General features: G+C 42.9%; 1 protein-coding gene across 1 annotated transcript in view; it reads right to left on the bottom strand.

Moving 5' to 3' along the window:
• The window catches only part of RBM23 (RNA binding motif protein 23), a 37,635-nt gene extending 15,927 nt beyond the window's left edge, over positions 1-21,708 (bottom strand). The window contains exons 1-8 of the mRNA XM_082243633.1: positions 21,588-21,708; positions 13,066-13,162; positions 6,682-6,773; positions 6,522-6,575; positions 4,661-4,816; positions 2,758-2,817; positions 579-696; positions 346-498 (exon numbers count right to left, since the gene is read on the bottom strand). Coding sequence (XP_082099759.1) covers positions 346-498; positions 579-696; positions 2,758-2,817; positions 4,661-4,816; positions 6,522-6,575; positions 6,682-6,773; positions 13,066-13,137 — 705 coding nt within the window. The 5' untranslated portion in view covers positions 13,138-13,162; positions 21,588-21,708. The remainder of the gene's footprint in view (positions 1-345; positions 499-578; positions 697-2,757; positions 2,818-4,660; positions 4,817-6,521; positions 6,576-6,681; positions 6,774-13,065; positions 13,163-21,587) is intronic.
• Between the last annotated feature and the right edge of the window lie 6,200 nt (positions 21,709-27,908).

The raw sequence follows: 27,908 nt of genomic DNA, 5'->3' as shown, positions 1-27,908 counted from the left end.
ATCTGCTTTTTTTTTGTCACAATACTTTCTCCTATTTATTCTGAGGCTTTACCTAATACTGCACTATATATTTCAGTACTAAATATAAACTGTGGGGCAGAACATTCCTAAGCAAAAGGAGACCTTCAAGAGGTACTTGAAAGAATACAGGTAATATGCTTCATGTTAGTAGCTATGAACCTTGTGAACACTTAAATGATGCAACCAAAAGCCACAAAGTCTTAAGGACTGCAGGTCTAATATCAAAAGTAAAGTTTTTCTCTGTCCTGCAAGGCACATTGGTGCAATCAAAAATGGGCAAAAAAGAAAAGCAAATAAAATCTGTGCGAAATTAACAATGCTTACCTGTGAAGCCTGTACCATGATCGGTACACCTAGCAGTCTCTGGCCAGTTAGGCCAATGGCCAAAGGTACAGACTGGATATCAACAAATTCAACATATGCAATGCCCTTTGATCTGCGAGAGTTTCTGTCAGCTATAATTCTCACATCTCGCACCTAAAAAAAACAAGAACCGGCTGGTCAGCTACAGGATTTTTGAAGAAACACATAAGTCTTTATTAGAATGATCATCTTACTTTTCCTACAGCAGAGAAAAAGTCCTCTAAGTCACGCGGACGAATGCGAGCAGCCAACTGCATACAAAATACTGTCCTTGCATCACGTTCTTCTGGAGTTAGGGTGGGTCCTGGTTGCCTGGTAGTGATTAAAACATGAGTTAAAAATTCATATTTACACATGAATAATGTCATACATACAGTACACATATATACGGCCTCAATGAAATGGGTCTTCTTCTGTGAGCCCACATTTATGACATGCTTGCCAGTGTTTGTACTGGGAACACTATGCACAGTGAGCTCCAAGCACAGAGACCAGGCTCCAACCGAGAGCCCTGGGTCCAGAACTAACAATAGGGAACTGAGATTTCCAGTGCCCGATTGTTGTAATACTCTCCAGCTGGCTATCACAGTGACCAGTCACTGTGCAGCCTGTCCATGTGTTTTTTTTTTTTTTTCTCCCTCCTCTGAATAGAGAGAAAAATGCATTGTATCTATCTTTCTCCCATTCAGTGCCGGTTCACATTTGTGCGATCACAGAGATCGCATGTAATTCGGAGCGCACTGCTTCTAAAATTACATGCGATCTCTGTGCGGTGCAAATTCAGCCATACAGTTTGTATGGCTGAATTTGCACAGCAATTGCACTAAAAGACGTACAGGACCCTTTTTTTGGTCCGCAGCAAAATCGGATCGCATAGTGGTTCACACTAGTGCGATCCGATTCTGTGCGAACTTTCAGATCGCACTGCGATATGTGATCCGATCTGGGGGTGACGTTAACTTTTAATTGACACCCCCAGCGAATTGCATATGGCAGTGTGAACCGCCAGGGGTGCGAACACGCTGTATATTCCCAGCGTTCCCGCATCGCACAAATGTGAACCGGCACTTAGGGAAGAAAAATGTGAACAAAAAAAATAAATAAAAACAAGAGAAAGAAAAAAACAGATAGATTGATGACTCGAAGGCTCGATTCTAGGTCAGTGTCAAGGTAAGTGCAAACAGGTCAGGTTCAGCATATTTTTGGTAGGTTTTTTTTTTTTTTTAATTTAGTTTTAGATAGTGTATAATAGGTGGGATAAAATAAAAAAGCAAAATGCGCACTATTGTTTCTGGGCCCTACTACAGGTACACACAACAAACGTATGTAGTATCATTGTCAGTAGCAGAAGAATTTTTTTTAGGTTGTCCTTTGGTGGTAAGTTATGGTAATAGCAAGAAATTTACAGCTGAATTAAAAAAAAAAAAAAGTTTTTTTTTTTTACTATTTTTAACCACTTTTCTTTGATTAAAAAAAAAAGAAAAAAAGGGAGGGGATAATCAGTATATCCATTACCATTTACAACCAAATGAAAGCCCAATTTCACCGTAAAAGAAAAAGAACAAGGTGTAATCTGCCGGGACACACAAAGTAGCTACAATGAGATGTACAATTTTACTAACGTGTCAAAGTTGTAGGATTGTGTTTAGGCATTAGGATTTGCTTTACCCTCCACCATGAAGGGGTTAAAAAGAAAAAATAATGTACAGTGGTATGTTAGTTATCACATCTTAGATATAAGGACAGTACAGTGTGCCAAATTTAAAGCAGGCCTGAAGCCATTATGAGCCAACCGCTGAAACAGCCAGCACCAAAAACTACCTAGACATGCCTACAAAATCTTCCAGAGAAATCAAGAAGCCCTAAAAATAAAATGCTCAACATACAAAGTATTCCAAACTGGCAAGGCAGCGCTCTGGCACAGACTGACTATAATTTTTCAATTGGAGCCACTCATGATGTACCAAAGACAGGTGTACTTGTCAATCTAACCTGGTTAAAAATATTATTCTAAAAGGTGTTGGCATTTTGAATGCACCCTCTTGGCGATTAGGTGCGAGTAGGTACCCTCACTGAAAATAATGGGAGGCTGTCGGCTCTCACAGCCAATAACACTAATGCAGCAAGCACATACGAGTAATCGGCCCTGGACACTGACTACCTGCGCCCAGAGCCGATCACTCGCATGTGCTCACCGTGTGAGCGATTACATGCGAGTGTGTGCGAATATCTGTGTGCATGATTAGCTGCCTACTCGCAGCTATTGCGGGAACGCTCTGCTGAGATTCTCACAGCTAATCACAGAACGGGTGTATTTATGTTAATGTACCCACAGAAAGCACAGCAAATATCACAGTATAAACCAAAAGATACCTGATAGGACTCTTTTCCTTATGTCGGGGGCTGCGACTTTTGCTACGTGTGTGGCGCCGCCTGTCAAATTAAGAATTTATTTTGATTATCAGTTTATTTTGCTCAAACAAAACCTTTTATATTAAAAGCTATTATACAAGTTTTTTTCATATGCTAATACAAGGTAGGTGGGTTCTAATAGCTCTTTTGTGAATCATGATACATTTAGACACAGAAAAAAAAAAACAACAACAACACATTTTCACCTAAAATGTAAACGTCTACTATTGCGGCGGGAAAAAAAAGCTGTAGAAGATTTCCATATCTATTTACATCACTTCACACAATCTTCTTGCCAAAAATATTATTCTGTTCACATACTGTAAATGCATTACATTTTTATATTTAAAGAGATGCATGGCTCCCCCCCCAAAAAAAAAAAAAAAATTATACTTACCTAGGTGGATGCATCTGTCCCACAGCGCCTCTGCACTGAGAACCTCTGACAGCTCCACGAGCAGAGTTGCTGACTGTCAGTCAGCAGCTGGAACACTGGGCTGTGGAGGGGCGGAGAGAGGTCGGCTCAGGCTCTCAGCGGCTTGCTGAGAGGCTGATCCGGGTGTCGGTCCAGGCACCTGGCTCATCCTTACTTCCATTGCCCTGATGACGCGGTGCCTGGACTGACGTCAAACAGTCTGACTGATATCAGACTTCAGTTCACTCTGCTGAAAACGGGTCACAGGAGTGCAAAACTAATTGCACTCCTGTGATCCACAGGAGATGTACAATCAAACGAGCTTCGGCTGTACATCTCCTTTAAAATACAATGGAGGAGCTAAAGATTTCTTGCATTATTAACAGTGTATCCTATAAAAATCTTCTTAATACTGGCCATGCCTGAACACAAAGATCCTTCCATAGCCTTGAAAGGGGTTGTTTGGCGGCACAGTGGTGTAGTGGTTAGCACTTTCACCTAGCAGCAAGAGGGTCGCTGGTTCGAATCCCAGCCATGACACTACCTGCCTGGAGTTTGCATGTTCTCCCTGTGCCTGCGTGGGTTTCCTCCCACGCTCCAAAGACATGCTGGTAGGTTAATTGGATCCTATATAAAAAAAATTGGCCCTACTGTGTATGTATGTGAGTTAGGGACCTTAGATTGTAAGCTCCTTGAGGGCAGGGACTGATGTGAATGTGTAATGTATATGTAAAGCGTTGCGTAAATTGACAGCGCTATATAAGTACCTGAAATAATAATAATAATAAATCCCCTGGGGGGGGGGGGGGGGGGTTTGATTGATGTAGTTCAGCTTATGGGGTGGCTTAGCAAAAGTAGTATACCTGTAATTACTTTTCAAGCATTCAAAATACACACTCAGGGCTCATTCACACCAGAATGCAGTGTGGGAAACTCCATGCACATTTTCCACACTACGTATAAAAACGCACTGGGTGTGTGATCTGTCGATGTACTCCTAACCCCATCCCAATTAAAGAATGCATATGCAGTGCATTTGCCTACATCAGATCGCATTTTACTGCAGTATCATGCAAATCAATTCCAGTGCGTTTTTTAAAAGTAGTTCATGCACTACTTTTGGTGCAATTCAATGCGATTTCACCCCACTCAAATTGTTAGGCTAAAAACACTGCACTGAATCGCACAGGAACCCAAACCGCGTTTCTGTACAATTCAAGCGTAAAAGAGCCCAAAAGCAAACTATTTTAGTACCATCTTGAACAAACCATGTAATTTTCCCATTTGTAATCAGCAAGCTTCCTGAATGAAACTACTCTTATTTTAAAAAGAGTGAACAGTCAGCTGTAGGTTATATAGTTGTCCAAATCTGTAGGAATAATAATAATAATAATAATAAAAAAAAAAGCACCAAACCACACACAACTCCTCATAGTCAAAGTTTCTCACCCAGGACTACGGTGTCTGGAACGTTCATCTCGTCGGCGATCACGACTGCTTGAGCCGTACCGTCTTCCGTGACTGCGGCTTCTGTGCCTGTGCTCACGGCTTCGGTGTCTATCCCTGCTGCCCCGTCGTCTGTGTCGTTCCCTACTTCGACTGCGGCTGAGTAACAAGAAGGTGATAAGAGATTTAAAATGTACATCCATTTGGAAAATCTCCAAAAATCTGCATCATGCAAATTGTGGCGTGGCCAGCGCATTTACCTCTGCCCCCATGCCACAAGTTTTCCCCTGGCAAAGCTGCTGATCACATTGCATGGCCATTAGCCAATATGTGTGGGCCAGAGCTTGAGCTTTCAAGTTCTAGCCATTATTGACATAACTGAGCCCTGTGCGTTTTGGGGCTCCTATGGCATACTGGAAGATCAATTATATGCAACCTAAAGGAATTTGACTCTACCTCTGCGGCACAATGCCCCATGGTATACCACTCTCAAAAGCCTGGCTCCTGCATACCTCACAGCCATGAAAAATAATGCGAAGGCTGGAGTCCACATAAAATCCTGAAGTGTCCTTTATTCTTTAAAACAGCAAACAGTCCTAGGTATCTATAAGAGACAAACATGTGCAGATGTCCCCTATTTGAAGCAGCAAAGACAGCTTGATTTAATTTGTCAATACTGTGGTGTGGAGCAGCATTGTAGATTAGCAAGGGGTGGGTTACGGGGATTGCCGCTAGCTTCTGGGTCCCATGCCGAGTGGTTGCAGCTTAGTGATCACTTGCTTGGCATTGGCACCATTCAGAGAACGCTTTACACTTCTCAATAATGGCAAAACGTTATCCCATAGCACAAAGTGGAGAGGTCGGGCCATGATGTCACGATTGCGGCCATCTCCATCAGATCGCTTTGCAATCGCTGAGAAAATGCAAAGTATTCTCTGATTAGTACCCATGCTGAGCTAGCTAGCAAGTGAACTTCGTACACTAAGCAGCAGGGCACTCACTTGGCATGAGACCCCGGAAGCTAGCGGCTACCACCATAGTAGCAGCACCTATTAGAGTTATTTCCAGATTCCAAAGAGATTGGCCAGGTATATAAAACATACATAGTTACATGGGTCCAAGCTGGACCCATGTAACTATGCAAAAATAGCCATACCTGGAATTCAGTTTAAAGGTGGCAGTACTTTTACCCTTGTTGTCTGCACTATGCCATGAACACATCAGCAAAGCTGCTTAAGGGCTCTTTCACACGGGCTTTCCGTGTGAAAGGTCCGCTGCGGGACTTTTTTTTTTTCACGGAGCGGATGACATTTCTGTCATCCGCTCCGTAGGTCCGCATATCATCCCATCCGTTTGCGGATGATATGCGGACCTAATGCAAGTCTATGGGGGATTGCGGATGTCAGCGGATGACACCGCTGACATCCGATTTTCCTTCCTTTCCGTTTTTTGAACGGAACAAAAATAGGGTTTTTTCAGTTCCAAAAAACGGAACAGAACTGACAGGAGGAAAATCGGATGTCAGCGGATGGTATTCCGCTGACATCCGCAATGCCATAGACTTACATTATGTCCGCAAATCATCCGCAAAAAAATAGGATGATTTGCGGACATACGGAGCGCCCGTGTGAAAGGGCCCTTAGCAGGTCAAACAACTGGATTTCATTTGTTCTGCCCTTAGGCTGAATGGCCCCTATTTGAAGCAGCAAAGACAGTTTGATATAAATTTGTCAATACTGTGGTGTGGAACAGCATTGTAGATTAGCAAGGTGTGGGTTAACACCATAATTAGTAAAGTCAACCATGTTCTATATACCTGGAAAGTGATAAGTTAAATCTCGCTTTGAAAGAGGTATACACTTACCTTCGACGTCGATCATGACTTCTGCTCCGGCTCCTTTTCCTACTTCTACTTCTCCTAAAAACAAAGAATATATGCAATTACCTACTGTGCAGTACAGGGATCACAGATAAAATAAAAACAGAGGGAAAAAGAATCCCTGATGGCAAAAGGAATACCCCACCTGCTGCTGCTGCTACTACTGGCATTTCCAGACTGACTGCTGCTTGTCTCTTTCGCCTGTTCGTGGTTTGTCTCCTGATTGGGAGTTTCTTCCTGTTCAGCCCAACAAAAAATGCCACACCGACAGAAGATGGTCAGGGAGTTCCCAACATAGAATTATATGGAAGATAATGGGGCAAAGAAGGGAAACAGCAGAAAGACATAAAAAAAACAAAAACAAAAAAAAAAAAAACACCATTAGCTAGGAATTAAAAAAATAAATAAAAAAACAGTAGTTACTGCTATAAAATAGTGGGATTTTGAAAGCTCAGCCAGTAGATTAAATTTCCAAACTACCTAAATAATTTCTTGACATTAAATACATGACCTTACATGGAGGATTAACAGAGATCAGCAGAGTGCACCACTAATTATATACCTTACCTGATACAAAAATTAGTTATTATGGGTTATTTCCCACTGTATCTTGTCTCTCAAACTCCTCGGCCTGGAGCAAACAGAGGGCATATTGCTTTATGATTTTTAGCAACGACACACTGAGAGCAAATTAATTAAGCATAGATGTGAGCTACAAACACACACAATGACTAGCATGTAAGTGTATAGGCATCCCCTTATCACCATTATTTTCCCCTCCGTTCTAGGCTTTAGTAGCCTGCAAAAAGGCACATACCATGTTTTAATAAAAAAGTATATACATTAAAACTAAATTTCAGCTATGGTTATTTTTGCATATTTAAATTGGTCTAGCTTGGACCAAAGTAACTATGTTATGTGCCAGAACTGGTCGAACTCCGTGAAAGCTGGAAATCACTGTAGTAGGCACAGCTATTAAAGGGATTTCCGCTAGCTTCTGGGTCCCGTCCGGAGTGGTTGACCTGTGGCTTAGTGATCACTTGCTTAGCATCGGCACCATTCAGAGAACGCTTTGCACTTCTCAATAATCGCAAAACATTATGTCATAGCACAAAGTGGATAGGTCGGGGCATGATGACATGATTGCAGTTATCTCAATCAGGATTACTTTACAGTCGCTGAGAAAATGCAAAATGTACTCTGAATAGTACCCATGCTGAGCTCGCTAGCAAGCGAACTCCCATGTACACTAAGCAGCAGGGCACTCACTCGGCATGAAACCCCGGAAGCTAGTGTCTATCACCATAGTAGCAGTGCCTACTAGAGTGATTTACAGCTTCCACAGAGATTGGCCAGGTATATAAAACATACATAGTTACATGGGTCCAAGCTGGACCCATGCAACTATGCAAAAATAGCCATACCTGGAATTCAGTTTAAAAGGTGGCAGTACATTTACCTTGTTGTCTGCACTATGCCATGAACACATCAGCAAAGCTGCTTAAGCAGGTCAAAAAACTGGATTTCATTTGTTCTGCCCTTAGGCTGAATGGAAAAAAAAAAAAAAAAAAAATCAGATTCCTCCATTTATAGCATATGCATGGTGGATGGAGGAATCTCACCTGCTGCTTTTATATTCTGACATACCGACATTGCCTGCATCTGAATGAATGCAGATGTTGTTCGTCTGACAATTCTCCTGGCATCTTTAAAAAAAAAAAATCTCAATTATTCTATCAACTTTTGTTGAGCTAGATGGTGTTGACCGGGGCACCCATGGCGTGAATTGCAACTGGTTCAGAGTGAATCGATTGAAATTTCAGCAGTGTATGGCTGTCTTTACTGTGTCACATAACTATAGAAAATGATCCTCCCCGGAAGTAAAGCAGCAGTTCTCAAGCATGCATTTTCACTTCTTCCCAAACAAAAGATGTATACATGTGATATGTATATCACAGTTCAACTGTTTGGACCACATTCCACAGTTATGCTACTTTCACTGCAAAGGGCAAACACATAAGCATCATTCACGTGTGTGTCCCTTACACACCAATGAACCAGGGGGAGGTTTTATTCTGTCACAATGCTTTCAAAAATACTAACACTAATGATCACAATATGAAAGAACACTGGGTACAGGTAAGCATTGAGGGGATAGCTGGATCACTTACTTTTCTCAGCAGTAGTTATATATTCACATATTATTCAAACACTGGCCTCTAAACATCTATGGCTAATGCAGCAATGTCCGTAGTTCTGTGTAAATATCAGAAAGTACAACTTGTGCAATTTAAACCATGCTCTTAAGTTATTAAAATGTGTTGCCCCTTGTATTGCGGAACCACCTCTGGCCGAAGGAGCTAAACCCCTATCCCACAAACAGATCTTTGCTTTGGTCCTGTGGTAGTCTTGACGTCAAACATTGTTCAAGGCCCTTCCCCGGAAGAGCAGGGCAGGGAGGAGGACTAGGTTCTATGAAGAGAAAGGGAGCAGTGTGTTATTGATTGACTGACAGGCTCTCTTTATAACAGGTAAGTGGGCGAGGAACACCAGCAAGTGAAAACTTCAAAACCAACCACCAATAGAAAGAACAGTAACAACTTGGGAACCTCAAAAATAAAGTTATCTATGAAGATGTTGGTCACAAAGAGCATTAAATTACTGTTCTTGGTTTATTCATCTATCAAAATGTAATGCTTTTTAGGGCAAAAGTTCAATTATTGTTGAAATGACCTTACTGGACAGGCATCTTGTAGTAAAGGTTATACTACTATTTACAGTTTTAGAATTATCACTGTAAGGCTCCATTCACATTAGAGCATCTCCAAGGTCACGATTTCCAGTGCGTATTGGATCAGACTTTACACTTAGTGGATCTAAGTTGCATCAAAAGTCACACCAAACTATTGCAGGCAACTTTTCAAAGTCGCTGCCACTTGAATGGTGCAACTGAAAGGAATGGGCTGCAACGTCACATGAATTTGATGTCTAAAGTCGCATAATAAATCCAACAAGTGTGAATGGAGCCTTAGGGTATGTGAACATTTGAGTTCTTACTTAGAAAACCAAAAGCATAGAAAAGTGAGTTACTTTACTTCATATTTCAACCTGTTGCTATTCAGCTACATAGTAAATAGGTTGCAGAATGACAAGTCAATCAAGTAAAATTTATCAAACCAGTAGTTTAGTCCCAGAGTAAGGCAAGACCAAAAATCTAGGTAATGGTCACTAATTTTGTTTATAGGGCAACTAACTTCCCAATCCCTTCTAAATTAAAAAAAAAAAACAATTGTATTTGCTACAATGTAAAGTAGTGAGTGTACAGCTTGTATAAGAGCCGGTTCACACAGGCGCGACCCGACTTGCCGGGGCGACCTAGGAGCGGCTGGCACGTACTTCATATCATTGAAGTCAATGCAGGTCGCCCCAAAGAAGCTCAGGACCCTTTTTCTAAGTCGGAGCGACTTGTGTCGTTCCTATTAGAACGGGTCCTGTGCTACTCTATGGCAGGCCACCCACGGCGACTTGTCAGGCGACCAGGTCGCCTGACAAGTCGCCCCAGTGTGAACTGGGTCTAACAGTGTAAATTTGCTGTCCCCTCAAAATAACTCAACACACAGCCATTAATGTTTAAATTGCTGGCAACAAAAGTGAGTACACCCCTATGTGAAAATGTCCAAACTGGGCCCAAAGAGTACACTCACTACTTTACATTGTAGAAAAGTGTAATTTCTTCAGTGTTGCCACACGAAAAGATATAATAAAATATTCACAGAAATGTGAGGGGTGTACTCACTTTTGTGAGATACTGCGTATATATATATATATGTCCATAAAAAGCCCTTTATAAATCAAAACAAAGTGGTGAATTTTAATCTGATCTCTCTCTGGCCTGTGAAAAATCAAACTACCAACAGATTTTTTTCACCCTTTAAACATAAAAACAGATCATATACACCTCATTGAACAACTCCAAGTGTCTTGAATTCCTCCTTGTGGCTCGTGCCTCTTCACTTTCCAGACTAAGCCTCTAGCAGGTGCAACCAAAAAAGAATACTATATAGTGTAGTACAGCGCACAATGGACTTGATTTATTAGATCATATACAATTGCGCTTGCATAAAGCCATAACCAAAAGTGTAAATCTCATACCATGCACCATCTCCCTTAAGCAACCTATCCCCCATGCAGATGAGAAAGTGGAAAAGCACAGACCACAAGGAGGAATTAAAGACATTTGGCATTATCATTGAGCCTTATATGATCTGTTTTGTGTGTCAATGGTCAAATAAATCTGGTGAGAGGATTACTACACTTCTCTTGCAGCCCAGATATCCAGTGTCTGAAAAATCTACAGGACCTGCTGAATGCCTAACTGCTAAGGAACCTGTAAATACAGCAGAGATCAGCAGTACAAGTGTTAGGTATTTATCCCTTTCCTTGCAAGGATGCCCTTGATTTTGAGATAAAAAAAAAAAAACCCACTATAAACAGAAGAGAAGAGATCAGAACAGCAGTGCAGATGTCCACATGGATAAATTGAAGAAGTGTGAGGACATGAACTGGATAAGTTATATGTGTTATATGGGTTTGAAAAAAACAAAAATATACCCCAACAATTCTTACAGTGAATAGAACCATAGTTATCTCAGATTTCATTAACTGCTATAACTAAACTAATCATTTCCATTTGGAGCAGTTTCTCATCAACCAAGTCCTAACCTACTGCTAAAGGGAACATATTACATTCCAATTCACCTCCTAGGAAGACGGAGGCTGCAAAGTTTTAGTCTCTTCTTTTAAAGACTTTAGCGAAGGTGGCTTATGTTTAGTTTGTTTATAGGGGATGGAACTTAATCTAATAAAGCATGCAAGTACTTGTATCTAAAATTCAAATGTGAAAAGAGTTACATTTTTAGCGTTGCTTCATAAACTGAGTTCAGTTCCTTTGTTGATGTTGAAAACAGAAAGACTGTATGTAAAATTTGAAAATTGTTTATATATATATATATATATATATATATATATATATATATATATATATATATATATATATATATATATATATATATATATACACACACATACACACACCAATGCTGGCCATACACTATAGGAAAAATTGTTCAAACTCATTTTCGAAAAACGAACACTTGGGCGTGAGAGCAAACCATAGTGCCATCATTTAATGACAGATAATCGTTCAATAGGCATAAATGAATCAGTTTTTAGTTAGTTTATTCACATATGCCTAGGGCAAACAGTTTGGATGAGAAACAAAATCTTTTAAATTTATCGATTGTTTGGCAGAAAATTTCCAAACTGTCCAAATGGCCAAATTTCGGCCGATTTTTCGTACAGTGTATGGCCAGCATTAGGCAACCACTTAGGCTTTATACATGAAGTGTTCCTATACAACAGAGAGCATGCTGTAAAGTGCATAAGCAAGTTATTGCAATGCAACCTCAGACATATTTTTACTAAACTGCAACACAGAAACATTATGCACAAGAGCTCAGAATGCACCCTTGAGATAAAACTTTATTTTGTTTAACTATACTTGGGAGAGATAAGGATGAACATGAAAAGAAATGTTCATTTTTTCAGAAAAGGTGATTGGACTACCTAAGAGAATGTTACGGTACGAATGCCATAGCAGTGGTAACCGTCTGTTGATGAGGTGCTTTGTAGTTAGGCAATGCCTTTGATTGGCCATCTTTCTCTGAATGTTTGCTCCCAAGTTTATTTGTCAGCAAACATCTTCCTTGCATTTGTCACGCGAGTTGCTGACAAGGGTTGGGCACATACTTTCATTCCTTTTAAGAATTCAGCTATTTTGTTCAAGTTAAACCTAAAATTTAATTTATAGGACACATTTTTAGATGGTTATGGAGACAGCCATTTTAAAATGGCATGACAAACATAGGTTAGCAAATTACAATTTAATATTGCCATGTGGTTGACAGTTCTGAGGCTATAGTTGACCTGCTTTTTGTTTCTATAGACACAGCAGGTCCTACTGAGGTATACTGTCTCACTTCTTCAAAACTGTAATTCTACAAGCACTATTAAAGTAAATAGGAATCTGCTGACCTGGGTTTAAAATGCATGTCAAAAACAGGAAACACTGCATGTATCTACAAGCTTTAAGTTATTCTAGCAGATGGGCAGTCTGTAAAAATAGCAACAATCCAACCTGACGACTCCTGTACATAGGCCAACCACAATCAGCTTCAGGCAGAAAGACTAGTAAGGGGTAAGAATGACCAAATCTGAATTGCCATGATTTTTCACTGTGTTCAGCACTACTTTTTTTTTCCACAGCAGAAGCGCTCACAAATCATGTCTTTTACTATACAGTAGGTTATGGACTTGGCTTTAAAAAAACTGACACAAAAGGGACTAAAAAACTGCATTCAGCCAGAAGACTAAACATTACTGCTATCATACAGTGCATGTCAATAGAAGAAAGGCACCGCTGGTATTTAACCTAGAAAAAAAAAATGTTATAAACATTTCTTAGACTTACCTCCCTCTCTTGGTTTTTATAAGGCGCCTCCAGCATTGCTTCAATCACAATATCAAAGTCATCTGATGCCATGTCTCCTGACCAATGAGTTTATATTCTAAACAAAGCAGAAAGAGCCAATATCATTATAGTGGAACATACAAAAATCTGATTATCCAGTTATATGTAAACCCAGCTTACTTTGACCCCTGGATACAGGAAAACGCAAAATGCAGTAAAACCATGCAGTGTTCCAATCCTGAACATAATTCCTCTGTGTTCAGGAGAGGGAGGTTGAAGCCCCACTAACCGCAGAGGCTCCTAAACTCTGCTGAGAGCCTGGGTGTACATGGTCACATAGGCTTTTATGGAGTTGAGTTTAGCAGCTTTGGGAAAAAAACTCAAGTTTAGGAGCTGCAGTGTACTTGAACCCCAACAGTGAAATCCTTTTATTTCCTTCCTTTTGGTCTGCTAAATTGTTGTCATCCCACAGTAAGACTTCCGAGTGCATTTCTGGCAGATATGTTTTTTTTCCTATACTTGTAGGGTCTTTAACCACTTGACCTGCGACTCTTCAGGATCAGGTCATTTTTTGCTATTCAGCACTGTACTACTTTAACTGGAGCGGTCATGCAACCCTGTACACAAAATTAGATTTATATCACATAAATAGAGCTTTCTTTTGGTGGTATTTCATCACCACTGGAGTTTTTCTTTTTGCTATATAAACGAAAAAATAATGACAATTGAAAACCCTGATACAGGCGGTCCACGGGTTACAAACATCCAGCTTACAAGCGACTCTTACTTACAAACGAAGGAAGTGAGAGGAAATCTACCCCTAGGAAGGAAAATTCACTGCTGGAAGAGTTATCATGGAAAAAAAGGTGTCTCTGCTGAAGGTATATCACTAATCCTTGTTTCCACAACCCAAAATATTCAAAATTCAAATGTCATAGGGACAGAAAGGGAGGTGAAATCTTCTGAACAGGGTCACAGACAGCAAAATATACGTTACAGGGGTGCTAACCTATGCTATCCAAAACTTAAAGTATTTTTTTGGCTGAAACTACAATTAAAAAAAAAAAACAAATGTACCTGTTCCGACTTACAAACAAATCCAACTTAAGAATAAACCTACAGATCCCCTATCTTGTTTGTAACCCGGGGACCGCCTGTAATTTCTACTTTCTGTTTTAAAACATAGCCAATAAAATCAAAGCTTATCAGAAATTTAGGTCAAAATGTTTTCTGCTACATGTCTTTGGTAAAAAAAAAAAAAAATCCCAATAAGTGTATATTAATTGGTTTGTGTGAAAGGTATAGTCTACAAACTATGGTATATATACACTTGAACATTGATCAATCCTGATGTACCTGAGACTTTTTTCTATTTTTTTTTAAATCCGGTCATCAGGGTGGCTAAGTGTCACCATAGTGAAAAAGCAGGAGATTGGTAAACACGTGTCTCATTACTGATCCTTTGTGTGTCCTGAAAGAACACTGGAGTATTCAGTGCTGTTTACTTGAATGGCAGATGGACAGAACACTTTGGGTTCGGTGTTTGAGTGAAATATCAGGGATCTTTAGTTGGGAACCTAGCCTCTTCCACAAAAAAAGTACACGTGCACTTTACACACCATGGTAATGCCCAATATGTGTTTCTGTGCAGTGCAGTATACCAGTGGGTGGGCACTACTTTTTTGTAAATTACATTCACTCAACGCTACAAGTAGTAGCACACTGTAATGCATTGCTGCGCATTGTAACCTGCATTGCAAAAAAATACGAGGCTTGATCATTTCATCACAACACACACCATTGCAGCACACACAAGCACTGCAGATCTGGTGTTACCACAAGGAGTAGATGTGAAGCACATTGTGGTTACACACACTTGGGGGTTATTTTACTAAAACGGAAAGTGCAAAATCTGGTGCAGCGCTGCAAAGAAACCAATCAGCTTCCAGATTTTTGTTAACAAGCTGAAGTTAGAAGTCGATTGGCTACAATGCACAGCTGCTCTACATTTTTCACTCTGCAGTTTTAGTAAATCAAGCCCTAATGGCTCGTACACACATTCCTAAAATTGGCTTTCAAAGCCATCGTACGATAATCGTATCGTTAGTACTGAGCTTTCCAGAGCCGATCACAACAGTTCATCCAATGTTATCCGATGGGACAAGCACGAAAATTTTTCTCTTGCGATACCAGATCGTACAATTTTTATTTAATCAGTGCAGTTGTCATCTGAAAATACAATACAAATTCACATGACAACACTTCCAATTTTTTATTCTGTCATATGACAATTGTTGTAACTTTAGTAATCTCTCCATTTTGATATGCAACTAACATGCAAACCCCCCTCAAAAAACAGTTACTTCCTTGGAATGCCAGGATTGCTAACTGTCACATTTGCTTATGTCCCCAACCAAACTGTCAACCCATCAAATGGATGGTGGTATAACTGATCATCATATATGCAGCACCATGGCAATTGCATATCAAACAGAAGCACCTTCCATGGCTATAAAGGATAGGAGGGTTTAACCACTTACAGACCTGCCTATTTACTGCAGTAGGTCAGCTCTATTTCGCAAAATCATATACCTGTACGTCATTTCGTGCAATAGCCACTGGGGGGCGCGAGGATACAGGGAATGCCAATCAGCGGGTCCAAAGGATGTCCGCCGACAACCAGCGATCGTTCCCAGGAGAGGCAGAACAGCAATCTGCCTATGTAAACAAGGCAGATAGCCATTCTAAGAGGGGAGAAGATAGAGATCTTGTGTTCCTGCTAAGCAGTACACAGTCAGAGCAACCCCTGCCCCACAGTTAGCAAGCACCCCCTAGGGCAGGAGTCTTCAAACTATGGCCCTCCAGTTCCCATCATGTCTGTAAATGTCAGAGTTTTACAATGCCTCATGAGATGTGTAGTTCCGCAACAGCTGGAGGGCTGCAGTTTGTTTCCCTGCCCTAGGGACACATTCAACACTTTGCTTGCCCCTGGTGTTCACCCCTGCCCGTGACATTAGTCCAGTAACCGTGCATATTTTTATCACTGATCACTGTATTAGTGTCACAGGTCCCCAAAAAAGTGTCAAAAAGCGTAAGTTAGGTGTCCACTGCAACGTCACAGTCCTGATAAATCGCTGAACGCCATCATTATTAGTAAAAAATATCCCATCGCTTGTAGATGCTATAGCTTTTGCATAAACCGATCAATATACGCTTATTGGGATTTTTTTTTACCAAAAATATGTAGCAGAATACATATTGGCCTCAATTTATGAAGAAATTCGATTTTTAATTTTTTTTTCATTGGCCAGGTTTTGTAGCAAAAAATATAAATGATTTTTTTTCAAAATTGTGGAATTTTTTTGTCTATAGCGCAAAAATTAGGAACCGCAGCAGTGATCAAATACCACCAAAAGAAAGTCCTATTTGTGGGGAAAAAAAAGGACAATGTTATTTGGGTACAGCGTCACACAACCGCGCAATTGTCAGTTAAAATAATTAAGTGCTGTATCACAAAAAAATGGGCTGGTCATTAAGGGTAGGCATGCCACTAACTGAATGCTTATAGCAGGAAGTGGGAGTATACCCCCTGGGACTGCCCCATAGGCATGGTAAAGCTTTTTCCTGCCTAGTGTCCTACTCCTGTAGGGGGCAGCATAACCCAATGGTAAAGAAGATTCTGGAGCTGTGTCCGTCAATGAACGAGAGAAAACAATATTTCTGATAAAAATTCTATACATAAAAACGTTTTTTAACAAGAAAAATAACCACGAGACTTTACAATTACTTTAAGCCCTCATTCACACTAAAGGCGGGTTTTAAATAGTGCGAGTTCAGCTGAACTGGAACCCGCATGTCAGTGCAAGTTCGGGGGCAATTCTACAGACATCTGTGTGGGTTCCTGTGCAGAAACTAACTTTAGGGAATCGTGGCGGCACTGCAAAGTCGCTGTTGCATCGATTTAGACGGTGCCGTTGTGGGCAAAAGGCTCTGATTTGACATGTCAAATCGGCCTGATGTTAACAGGGGCTAAAGATAATTCCAGTCTGTAAAAAAACAAAATACTGTAACTATTATATGAGGACACTTAACTGTCCAAGGACCCCACAATGTTGGCACCCCTAGTCGATTTGTCAATTGCCATTGGGTGCAGGTGACGGTGTTCTATCAGATTACCACTACCCCTCAGATCGTGTAACAGAAGTGACGTTCCCACCAAAAAATGCCTACTGTGCATGTGCTATGCGTTCCAAACACTTCATGATCTGACGGTGATCTGAATGCGATAGAACACCCATGCGGACATCTTAATACACCCAGCTACGTCTTGAATTTCAGAGTAATTTTAGCAATAAAGTGAGCATATATAAATATAGTATATTGACAACTGTGATGCTGTTTTGATGTAACATTTTAAAAGAAGCTGGATGCCAGCAGTAGGAAGGTGATGGAGGTCATATTGTTACACCCCGCACTGCTCAGCGCTAAACCTTTACGCTTTAAATATTAAACATCCAAACAGCATCACCGATAATATATTATATTTATTTATATAGGCTTACTTTATTGCCAAAATTACTCTGAAATTCAAGACATAGCTGGGTGTAGTAAGATGTCCACCTGGGTTTTCTATCAGATTACAGCTACCTGTCAGATCATGAAGTGTTTGGAACGCATAGCGCTGTGAAACGCACAACACATGCACAGTAAGTATTTTTTGGTGGGAATGTCACTTCCGTTACACGATCTGACGGTTAATGGTAATCTAAAAGAGCACCTGTGTTCTGCCGAAAACTCCAACTCAATAAAATTTTTAACCACTTCGCTTCCGGTAAATCTAGAGCAGGAATAATTGTAGATTTTGACCACTTGGTGTTTTCACAGAACAGGCGGCTGCATATACACTCCGGTACACGATATGAGTGCACATTTTTAGTCTGCACGCTAGTAACCAACAACATGGCCGCCTCCAAGGTGGAAGTGACAACTAGCGGGCAGACTAACAATGTCCGCTCATTATAGAGTGTACCGGAGAGTATAGGCTGCCCATGTTCTGTGAAAACACCAAGTGGTCGAAATCTCTAATTATATCTGCTGTAGATTCATGGAAGTGACGTGGTTGGAGATTTGGGCGAGTTGGAGTTTTTAGCAGAACACCTGTAGTAAGGGAAATGGGAAATGAAGCCTTGTAGCTTCACAGGCTGTTTCCTACTGGGTATATCACGCTGTGCTTTCTGAATGGTCCCGCTGTTTTCTGGGACCTCTGTGTGTCCCAGAAAGCGGGGGGTGGGAGTTTGGGGGCAGAAATTACGTAGATTGCATAGAAGGGGCCAGAAATCACGTAGATTGCCATGCGGCAATCTTACCAGGAAGTAGGAGTGGGTACGTGTGTGTGTGTGTATGTATGTATGTATGTATGTATGTATGTATGTATGCGTGTGCGTGTGCGTGTGTGTGTGTGTGTGGGGGGGGCGATTGTGCAAACAAGCAGAGCTTCCCCTTTTGGGTGGAGCCATGCTATAACCCCTGCACGAAATCATTCCGCGTGGGCCGCATCCTGGTAACTGGAAGAACAGGGGGGGGGGGGGGGGGGGAGTAGGAGTGAAGAAATTACATAGATTGCTGTGCGGCAATCTTACTAGGGAGTAGGAGTGGGTACCTGTCAGTGGGGGGGTATAACCCCTGCTCATGCGCAACATCATTCCGCGTCGGCCGCATTCTGGTAACTAGAAGAACAGGGGGGGGGGGGGGGGGGGGGAGGGGGAGTAGGAGTGAAGAAATTACGTAGATTGCCGTGCGGCAATCTTACCAGGAAGTAGGAGTGGGTACCTGTCAGTGGGGGGTATAACCCCTGCTCATGCGCAACATCATTCCGCGTCGGCCGCATTCTGGTAACTAGAAGAACAGGGGGGGGGAGGGGGAGTAGGAGTGAAGAAATTACATAGATTGCTGTGCGGCAATCTTACTAGGGAGTAGGAGTGGGTACCTGTCAGTGGGGGGTATAACCCCTGCTCATGCGCAACATCATTCCGCGTCGGCCGCATTCTGGTAACTAGAAGAACAGGGGGGGGGGGGGGGGGGGGGGAGTAGGAGTGAAGAAATTACGTAGATTGCCGTGCGGCAATCTTACCAGGAAGTAGGAGTGGGTACCTGTCAGTGGGGGGTATAACCCCTGCTCATGCGCAACATCATTCCGCGTTGGCCGCATCCTGGTAACTAGAAGAACAGGGGGGGGAGTAGGAGTGAAGAAATTACGTAGATTGCCGTGCGGCAATCTTACCAGGAAGTAGGAGTGGGTACCTGTCAGTGGGGGGTATAACCCCTGCTCATGCGCGACATCATTCCGCGTCGGCCGCATCCTGGTAACTAGAAGAACAGGGCCCTCGGACCATCGAACGAGAGGCAAGTATTGCAGACTTCAGTTCCACATTAGGCTCCATTCACATCTGAGGGTATTGTTTTCAGCTGTTTTTGTGCAGATGTTTGGAGGCAGACATTGAGATCTAACAAAAATGCTTGTAATCTGCCAAAATGAATCTCATGTACTTTTTTGAGCTTTAGGCGTTTTGCTTCAGGTGACAAAACACTCATGTGAAGAGGAGCTATTGAAATGAATGGGATTTTGCTTGTTGGGCGTTTTGAGACTTCAGAGAGGAGCGTTTTAAACAAGCTGAAAAACGCTCAGGTGTGAACAGGGCCTTAAAGCGGAGTTCCACCCAAAAGTGGAAATTCTGCTCTTTTGTTTCCTCCCCCCTTCGGTGCCACATTTGGCACCTTTCAGGGGGGGGGGGGGGGGGAACGGGTACCCTTTGACGGGTACCCTTCCCCACGTCCCTCAGAAGTATGGCCCCCTCCTCTGCCGCCGAGCCAATAGGATTGCGCAGTGTGCATGCACAGTAGGGAACCCGCCCATGTAGCCGCAAGGCTTCACTGCCGGATTCCCTTACCGGCAATGGTAGCGACAACACCCGATGTAAACATCGGCTGCGGTGCCGACATCGCTGGACTCCAGGGCAGGTAAGTGTCCTAATATTAACCACTTGCCGACCAGTCACTGGGACTGTACTGCGGAAAAGTGGCTTGATTCCTTCCAGCGACGTAGACCTACGTCGCTGGACTCCTCCCCTTGTGGTCGGCGCTCGCTCCCGCTGTTTTCAGTCACAGCGGTAGTCGGGCCAGGGGAGGAGCGGCAGTGATTACCGCCGCTCTTCCCCGATCGTCGGGGAATCGAATCTGGAGATCCACCCGCTTGTGTAAACAGAGCGGGCGGATCTCCTAAGTGACAAACAATGACAGATTGCAGGGTTCAGCATAGCTGAACATGCGATCTGTCCCTGTGTCACTCAGTCACCTCCCCCCACACGTCAGTAAGCACCAGGCATACATTAACCCCTCCCTCTCCAATAAAATTAACCCCTTCCCTGCCAGTGTCATTTTTACAGTAACAGTGCATATTTATAGCACTGATTACTGTAGAAATGTCACTGGTACCCCCAAAAGTGTTAAAAATGTCAGTCAAGGGTCCGATCTGTCCGCCGCAATGTCGCAGTCCCGCAAAAGAAATTGCAGATCGCCGCCATTACTCGTTAAAAAAAAAAAAAAAAAAAAAAACACACCAAAAATGACAGAAATCGTTCCCTTAGTTAGTAAACGCAATAACTTTTGCGCAAACCAATCAAAATACGCTTATTGCGATTTTTTTTTTTTACCAAACATAGGTAGCAGAAAACAAATTGGCCAAAAATTTTAAAAAATTTTGATTTTTACATTTTTTGGGGGGGATTTCATATAAAAAAAAATTTTTCTTCAAAATTTACGCTCTTTTTTTGTTTATAGCGCAAAAAGTAAAAATCGCACAGGTGATCAAATACCACCAAAAGAAAGCTCTGTTTGTGGAAAAAAAGGACGTAAATTTTGTTTGGGTACGGCGTCGCACGACTGAGCAATTGTCAGGTAAAGTCGCACAGCGCCGAATCGCAAAAAGTGGTCTGGACGTAAGACAGCAAAATCCTCCGGTGGTAAAGTGGTTAAAAGTCAGCAGCTACAGTGTGTGTACAGTGTGTTTACAGTGTGTGTAGCTGCTGACTTTTCATTTTTGGAGGGCAGAACTCCGCTTTTAATACAATGCTTCGTAAACAATGCAGAGCCAAAACAAGCAGAAGACTATGCATTGCCATCACTATTTACAAGTGTATAAGCCAAGCGCGGCCTGCAGGCTGTATGACATTTATAAGACTGACAAAAGACCTACACATGACTTTATATTGTCCAAACATGTGGAAGGACGAAGGGTGCAGAGGAGGTTCTATCTATGCCATCACATTCTGCAAGGAGAAGGAAGAGGCACAGCACAGGTAGGACTACATACACAATGTGCTACTGAACGCACCTCCCTGCACACACAGTTCGCAGCTCCATCTCATTACAGCTCAGCGCACAAATTTCTCCTTCCGCCCTTTACAACAAGCAATGTACACAATGAACCACGACACTGCTTCAATCCATCTGCCTACTGCACTCACCCGCTCCAGTAACCCCTCCGTACACAACACAACAAAATGGCGACCGATCCTTAAGTTCCAGAATCTTCCCATCACGGAACAAGGAGAACCAACCAATAGAATTTCGCTACCGTCAGGAAATGAGGCGGGGCAAGACGACAAAACCAATAAAGGCACGGAGGCAGCAAATCGGCGACGAATAAGAAAAAAGCGGTGTGTGAGGAAGGCGGAGCGGTGATTTGGTTTTATTTCCTGTTACACACAGAAATGCCTGAGGCATATGATTGGATAATGTAGGACTGGAAGCGGTTTGGTATTTATGTGGCTAGCTTACCCCCTTCATGACCAGGTCATTTCTGCTATTCAGTACTGCACTACTTTTAACTGATAATTGCATCATGCGATACTGTACTCAAATGACATTTTTATCATTTTTCTTCACTCAAATAAAGCTTTCGTTTGGTGGTATATGATCATCACTGGGGTTTCTATTTATTTGTGATGTAAATGAAAAAAAGACAAATTATTTTTCCCTATGTCTTCTTTCATTATCTCTCCCTCCCTCCCTCTCTATCCCTCTTTCTCTTTTTCTCTCTGCCTGCATCCCTTTCTCTATCCCTCTTTCTGCCTATCCTCCTCTCTTTCTTTCTGTCTCTCTCTCTGCCCCTCTTTCTGCCTATCCTCCTCTCTTTCTTTCTGTCTCTCTCTCTGCCCCTCTTTCTGCCTATCCTCCTCTCTTTCTTTCTGTCTCTCTCTGCCCCTCTTTCTGCCTATCCTCCTCTCTTTCTTTCTGTCTCTCTCTGCCCCTCTTTCTGCCTATCCTCCTCTCTTTCTTTCTGTCTCTCTCTCTGCCCCTCTTTCTGCCTATCCTCCTTTCTTTCTTTCTGTCTCTCTCTCTCTGCCCCTCTTTCTGCCTATCCTCCTCTCTTTCTTTCTGTCTCTCTCTCTGCCCCTCTTTCTGCCTATCCTCCTCTCTTTCTTTCTGTCTCTCTCTCTGCCCCTCTTTCTGCCTATCCTCCTCTCTTTCTTTCTGTCTCTCTCTCTGCCCCTCTTTCTGCCTATCCTCCTCTCTTTCTTTCTGTCTCTCTCTGCCCCTCTTTCTGCCTATCCTCCTCTCTTTCTTTCTGTCTCTCTCTCTGCCCCTCTTTCTGCCTATCCTCCTCTCTTTCTTTCTGTCTCTCTCTGCCCCTCTTTCTGCCTATCCTCCTCTCTTTCTTTCTGTCTCTCTCTCTGCCCCTCTTTCTGCCTATCCTCCTCTCTTTCTTTCTGTCTCTCTCTGCCCCTCTTTCTGCCTATCCTCCTCTCTTTCTTTCTGTCTCTCTCTCTGCCCCTCTTTCTGCCTATCCTCCTCTCTTTCTTTCTGTCTCTCTCTCTGCCCCTCTTTCTGCCTATCCTCCTCTCTTTCTTTCTGTCTCTCTCTCTGCCCCTCTTTCTGCCTATCCTCCTCTCTTTCTTTCTGTCTCTCTCTCTGCCCCTCTTTCTGCCTATCCTCTCTTTCTTTCCGTCTCTCTCCCTCCGCCCCTCTTTCTTTCTTTCCTCCTCTTTATTTCCATGTCTTTCCTCCTCTCTTTCTTTCTGTCTCTCTCCCTCCGCCCCTCTTTCTTTCTGTCTCTCTCGCTCCGCCCCTCTTTCTTTCTTTCCTCCTCTCTTTCTTTCTATCTCTCTCCCTCCACCCCTCTTTATTTCTTTCCTCCTCTTTCTTTCTGTCTCTCTCCCTCCACCCCTCTTTCTTTCTGTCTCTCTCCCTCCGCCCCTCTTTCTTTCTTTCCTCTTCTTTATTTCCGTGTCTTTCCTCCTCTCTTTCTTTCTGTCTCTCTCCCTCCGCCCCTCTTTCTTTCTTTCCTCCTCTCTTTCTTTCTGTCTCTCTCCCTCCGCCCCTCTTTCTTTCTTTCCTCCTCTCTTTCTTTCTGTCTCTCTCCCTCCGCCCCTCTTTCTTTCTTTCCTCCTCTTTCTTTCTGTCTCTCTCCCTCTGCCCCTCTTTCTTTCCTCCTCTCTTTCTTTCCGTCTCTCTCCCTCCGCCCCTCTTTTTTTTTTCTTTCCGTCTCTCTCCCTCTGCCCCTCTTTCTGTCTTTCCTCCTCTTTCTTTTCCGTCTCTTTCCCTCTGCACCTCTTTCTTTCTTTCCTCCTATCTCTTACTGTCTCTCTCCCTCTGCCCCTCTTTCTGTCTTTCCTTCTCTCTCCCTCCTCCTCTCTTTCTTTCTGTCTCTCTCCTTCCACCTCTCTTTGTCTTTCCTCCTCTTTCTTTCCGTCTGTCTCTCTCCTTCCACCCCTCTTTGTCTTTCCTCCTCTTTCTTTCCGTCTGTCTCTCTCCCGCCACCCCTCTTTGTCTTTCTTCCTCTCTTTCTTTCCGTCTCTCTCTCTCTCTGCCCCTCTTTCTTTCCTCCTCATTCTTTCCGTCTATCTCCCTCCACCTCTTTTTCTGTCTTTCCTCTTCTCTTTCTTTCCGTATCTCCCCCTCCACCCATCTTCCTGTCTTTGCTCCTATTTTTTTCCTTCTCTCCCTCCCTCCTTTCCTCTTTCTTTCCATCTCGCTCTCTCCATCCTTCTTTCGTTCTCTCTCTCCTTTTCTCTCCCACCTTACCTCTTTCTTTCTTTCCCTTTCTCTCCATCCCTTGCTCTTTCTTTCCCTTTCTCTCCCTCCCTTGCTCTTTCTTTCCCTTTCTCTCCCTTTCTTGCTCTTTCTTTCCCTTTCTCTCCCTCCCTTGCTCTTTCTTTCCCTTTCTCTCCCTCCCTTGCTCTTCCTTTCCCTTTCTCTCCCTCCTTTGCTCTTTCTTTCCCTTTCTCTCCCTCCCTTGCTCTTTCTTTCCCTTTCTCTCCCTCCCTTGCTCTTTCTTTCCCTTTCTCTCCCTCCCTTGCTCTTTCTTTCCCTTTCTCTCCCTCCCTTGCTCTTTCTTTCCCTTTCTCTCCCTCCCTTGCTCTTTCTTTCTTTCCTTCTCTTTCCCTCCCTCCTTCCTTTTCCGTCTTTCTTTTTTTTTCTCTTTTTTGCATTCCTTCTCTTTCATCCCACTTTCTTTATCTATACCTCCATCTTTTTTCCTTTCTCTCCTTCTATCCTTTTTTCTTTCTTTCCTTCTCCCCCCCCCCCTTCATCTTTCTTCTCCCTCAATCCCTTTTTTTTCCTTCCCTCTCTATTCATTCCTCTTTGTTTGTTTCTTTCTGCCTCCCTCCATCCCTCTCCCTCATTTCTCTCTTCCCTCTTTCTTTTGCCCCTCTATTTCTTTCTCTCTACCTCCATCCCTCTTTCTCTTTTTATTTCCCTATATTTTACCAAATTCTCCACTGTGTAAGTCACCTCAGACTTAATTTGACCACACACCCCTTGAAGCCACTCCCATTCTTTAGCGTAATTGAAACCACGCCAGTTTTCCAGTCGCAGTTTCACTGCCACTAGACCAGGGGTGGGGAACCTATGCCCCGGGGGCCGTATGCGGCCCTCAAAGTCATTTGGTCCGGCCCCCCGTGCAGCTGAGTCTGCGTCTCTCAGCTGATCTGTCAGAACGGGGGCCGATGCTTCCTGTATAGTTCCGGCTCCATTCTGACAGTCTGAGTGAGTCACAGGCGGAGTGATATCAAATGCACTCCACCTGAGACCAATACAGGAAACATCGCCTCTTCCTCCAGCGCGGTGCTGCTGCTAACCAGCATTTCACGCCAGTAGCACACACAGCAGTACCAGCTAGAACCAGCAGTACCAACCAGAGCCAGCAGTACCAGTCAGAACCAGCAGTACCAGCCAGAGCCAGCAGTACCAGCCAGAGCCAGAAGTACCAGCCAGTGCCAGCAGTACCAGCCAGAGCCAGCAGTACCAGACAGAGCCAGCAGTACCAGCCAAAACCAGCAGTACCAGCAAGAGCCAGCAGTACTAGGCAGCAGTACCCACAGCACAGTACCAGCCAGCAGTACCAGCCTGAGCCAGCAGTACCCACAGCAGTACCAGCCAGCAGTACCTACAGCGCAGTACCAGCCTGAGTCAGCAGTACCAACAGCAATACCAGCCTGAGCCAGCATTACCAGCCAGCAGCACATACAGCACAGCACCAGCCAGAGTCAGCAGTACCCACAACAGTACCAGCCTGAGCCAGCAGTACCCACAGCAGTACCAGCCAGCAGTACCCACAGCACAGTACCAGCCTAGGCCAGCTGTACCCACAGCAGTACCAGCCAGCTGTACCCACAGCAGTACCAGCCAGCTGTACCCACCAGCAGTACCAGCCAACTGTACCCACCAGCAGTACCAGCCAACTATACCCACCAGCAGTACCCGCCAGCAGTTCTTTTCAAAACTTACCATCACAAAGAGTCGACTGCGCTCCAGACTGACCCACGCAAACCTGGAAAACCAGTTGCGAGTAGCAACATCACCAATACCAGCTAACATCACACACCTCACCAAAGAGAAGCAGTTGCAGCCATCACATTAGGGGTGAGTTAATTAAATGTTTAAACCAAATATAACAGGCTAATTTTTAAGTTGATAATTTTGTACGGCCCCCGAATGATTTTATAATTACCCAAATGGCCCTCGGCAGAAAAAAGGTTCCCCACCCCTGCACTAGACCATGCCTACAAATGAATGCTCCACCCCTAATTAAAATAATACTCCGCCAACAGACAAAAAAGTGTCCCTAAAACTGTTTTGAAAATGTTGGCAACTAGGAATTAATTAATTTGTGCGCAAATTATAACGTCTAAAAACTATGGTAAATATACTGGAATTTGCGCAGCTATAGACGTTATACTGTAATGTCGGTGATAGGGTGGCGGCCAATCTAGCATTAATAGACGCTATCTGGGAGGTTCACTAACTGACACTGATATCGCTAGTGACATTTATACAGTGATAATACTGTACTAATGACACTGGCTGGGGAGAGCGTAACATCTAGGGGTAATCAAGGGGTTAACTGTGTGCCTGAAAAAGGTGTAAAGTATGCTGCTTTTACTTTACTATCTGGCTATTTTTTTCTCAGTTTTTGCAGGGAGAAGATACAGCCAGATCATTGTTCACAGTACACAGAGTTCTGTGTTTTTGTAAACCGAGAACTCTGTGCTTGATTGGCCACAGCTAATTGCCTGATTTCAGCCAAAATCATTGGCTGAAATCAGCTACCAAACTTGTGCTGTGTGCGCCCCAAACCCAGACGCAAGCAAGCAAGGATGGCGTCTCGATCCCACCCAGCGTGATGACATCACTGCTCACTTCACGCATTGCTCCCTGATTGACTTTCTCAAAGGATCCTGAGGTGGACAGTGACGTCATCACCCTCAGCGGGATCGAGATGCCATCTTTGGGTTGGCCTTTGCCAGTCTATGATTTGCCTGTTTATTAATGGAAACATGTAATTGTAATACCCATTTTTATCATTTTAATCAGTTTTAAAAGACGCTCTGCACTATTAGATGTCTGTTTTTTCTTTTCTGGCAGACCTACAGCTATCTCTGAGGGACTGCTACCTAAGGTCCAATGTCTGGAGTAGATAATTCTCTGAACCATATAATATAAAAGGGCATATGACCCCTTTTATACCCCTGGGGTACTAGGTGAGAAGATACCCTGAAGGGGTGGGTAAAGGGCCCTGCAGTGGTGTGTTCTTTATTTGAAGAAAGCACACGCATGGAAGGATAATTTTTGAATCTTCATAGAGTGATTGTACAAAGATTGCATGGTGTATGGGACTAATTTATGGACCACACATTTATCCTCTTAATATTGAATCTTGACATTTCTGCACAATTGTGAAATGTATTACATGTGATTTAACACGCATGTTTATATGTTTTTATGGATTTTTTATTTGATTGACATATATATATATATATATATATATATATATATATATATATATATATGAGATTTTGAATTATTTATTGCACGTCACTTTATGAGCAATTAAGTTGAAAGTGCTTCACTATTCTTTGGTTTCATTTCTATACACAGTATAGTGATAACACAGTTGGGTGGCAGCTGCTTTCCATTAAGAAAGAAAAATGTTTTTTCTATTTAGATTTTCATTTAGTATATGTAGTAACGTGGGGTTATTACATTTTCTTTTTTTTATTGATCATTAACATGTCAGTCATGCTGCGGACCTTGGAGGACTTAGGATGGTTCCTGAACATTGAGAAGCTGCCGTTGAGTCCATCGCATTTCTTGGAATATTTGGGCCTTTTCCTGGCTACCTTTTAGGCCAGGGTATTTTTTTTCCCTAAGGAGATGTTAACAAAACTGCAGGGTCAGGTTCGCCTTTTTCTATCTCTTCGTTGGTATTCCCTGCAGAGCTGCATCTGAGTGCTGGGATTGATGGTATCCACCTTTGAGGCAGTCCCATTTGCTAGATTCCA

Source organism: Pelophylax lessonae (genome assembly GCF_965119305.1).
Source record: "Pelophylax lessonae genome assembly, chromosome: 1".
In the NCBI taxonomy this organism is placed as follows: domain Eukaryota; kingdom Metazoa; phylum Chordata; class Amphibia; order Anura; family Ranidae; genus Pelophylax; species Pelophylax lessonae.
This window is presented reverse-complemented; position numbering and strand designations above follow the sequence as displayed.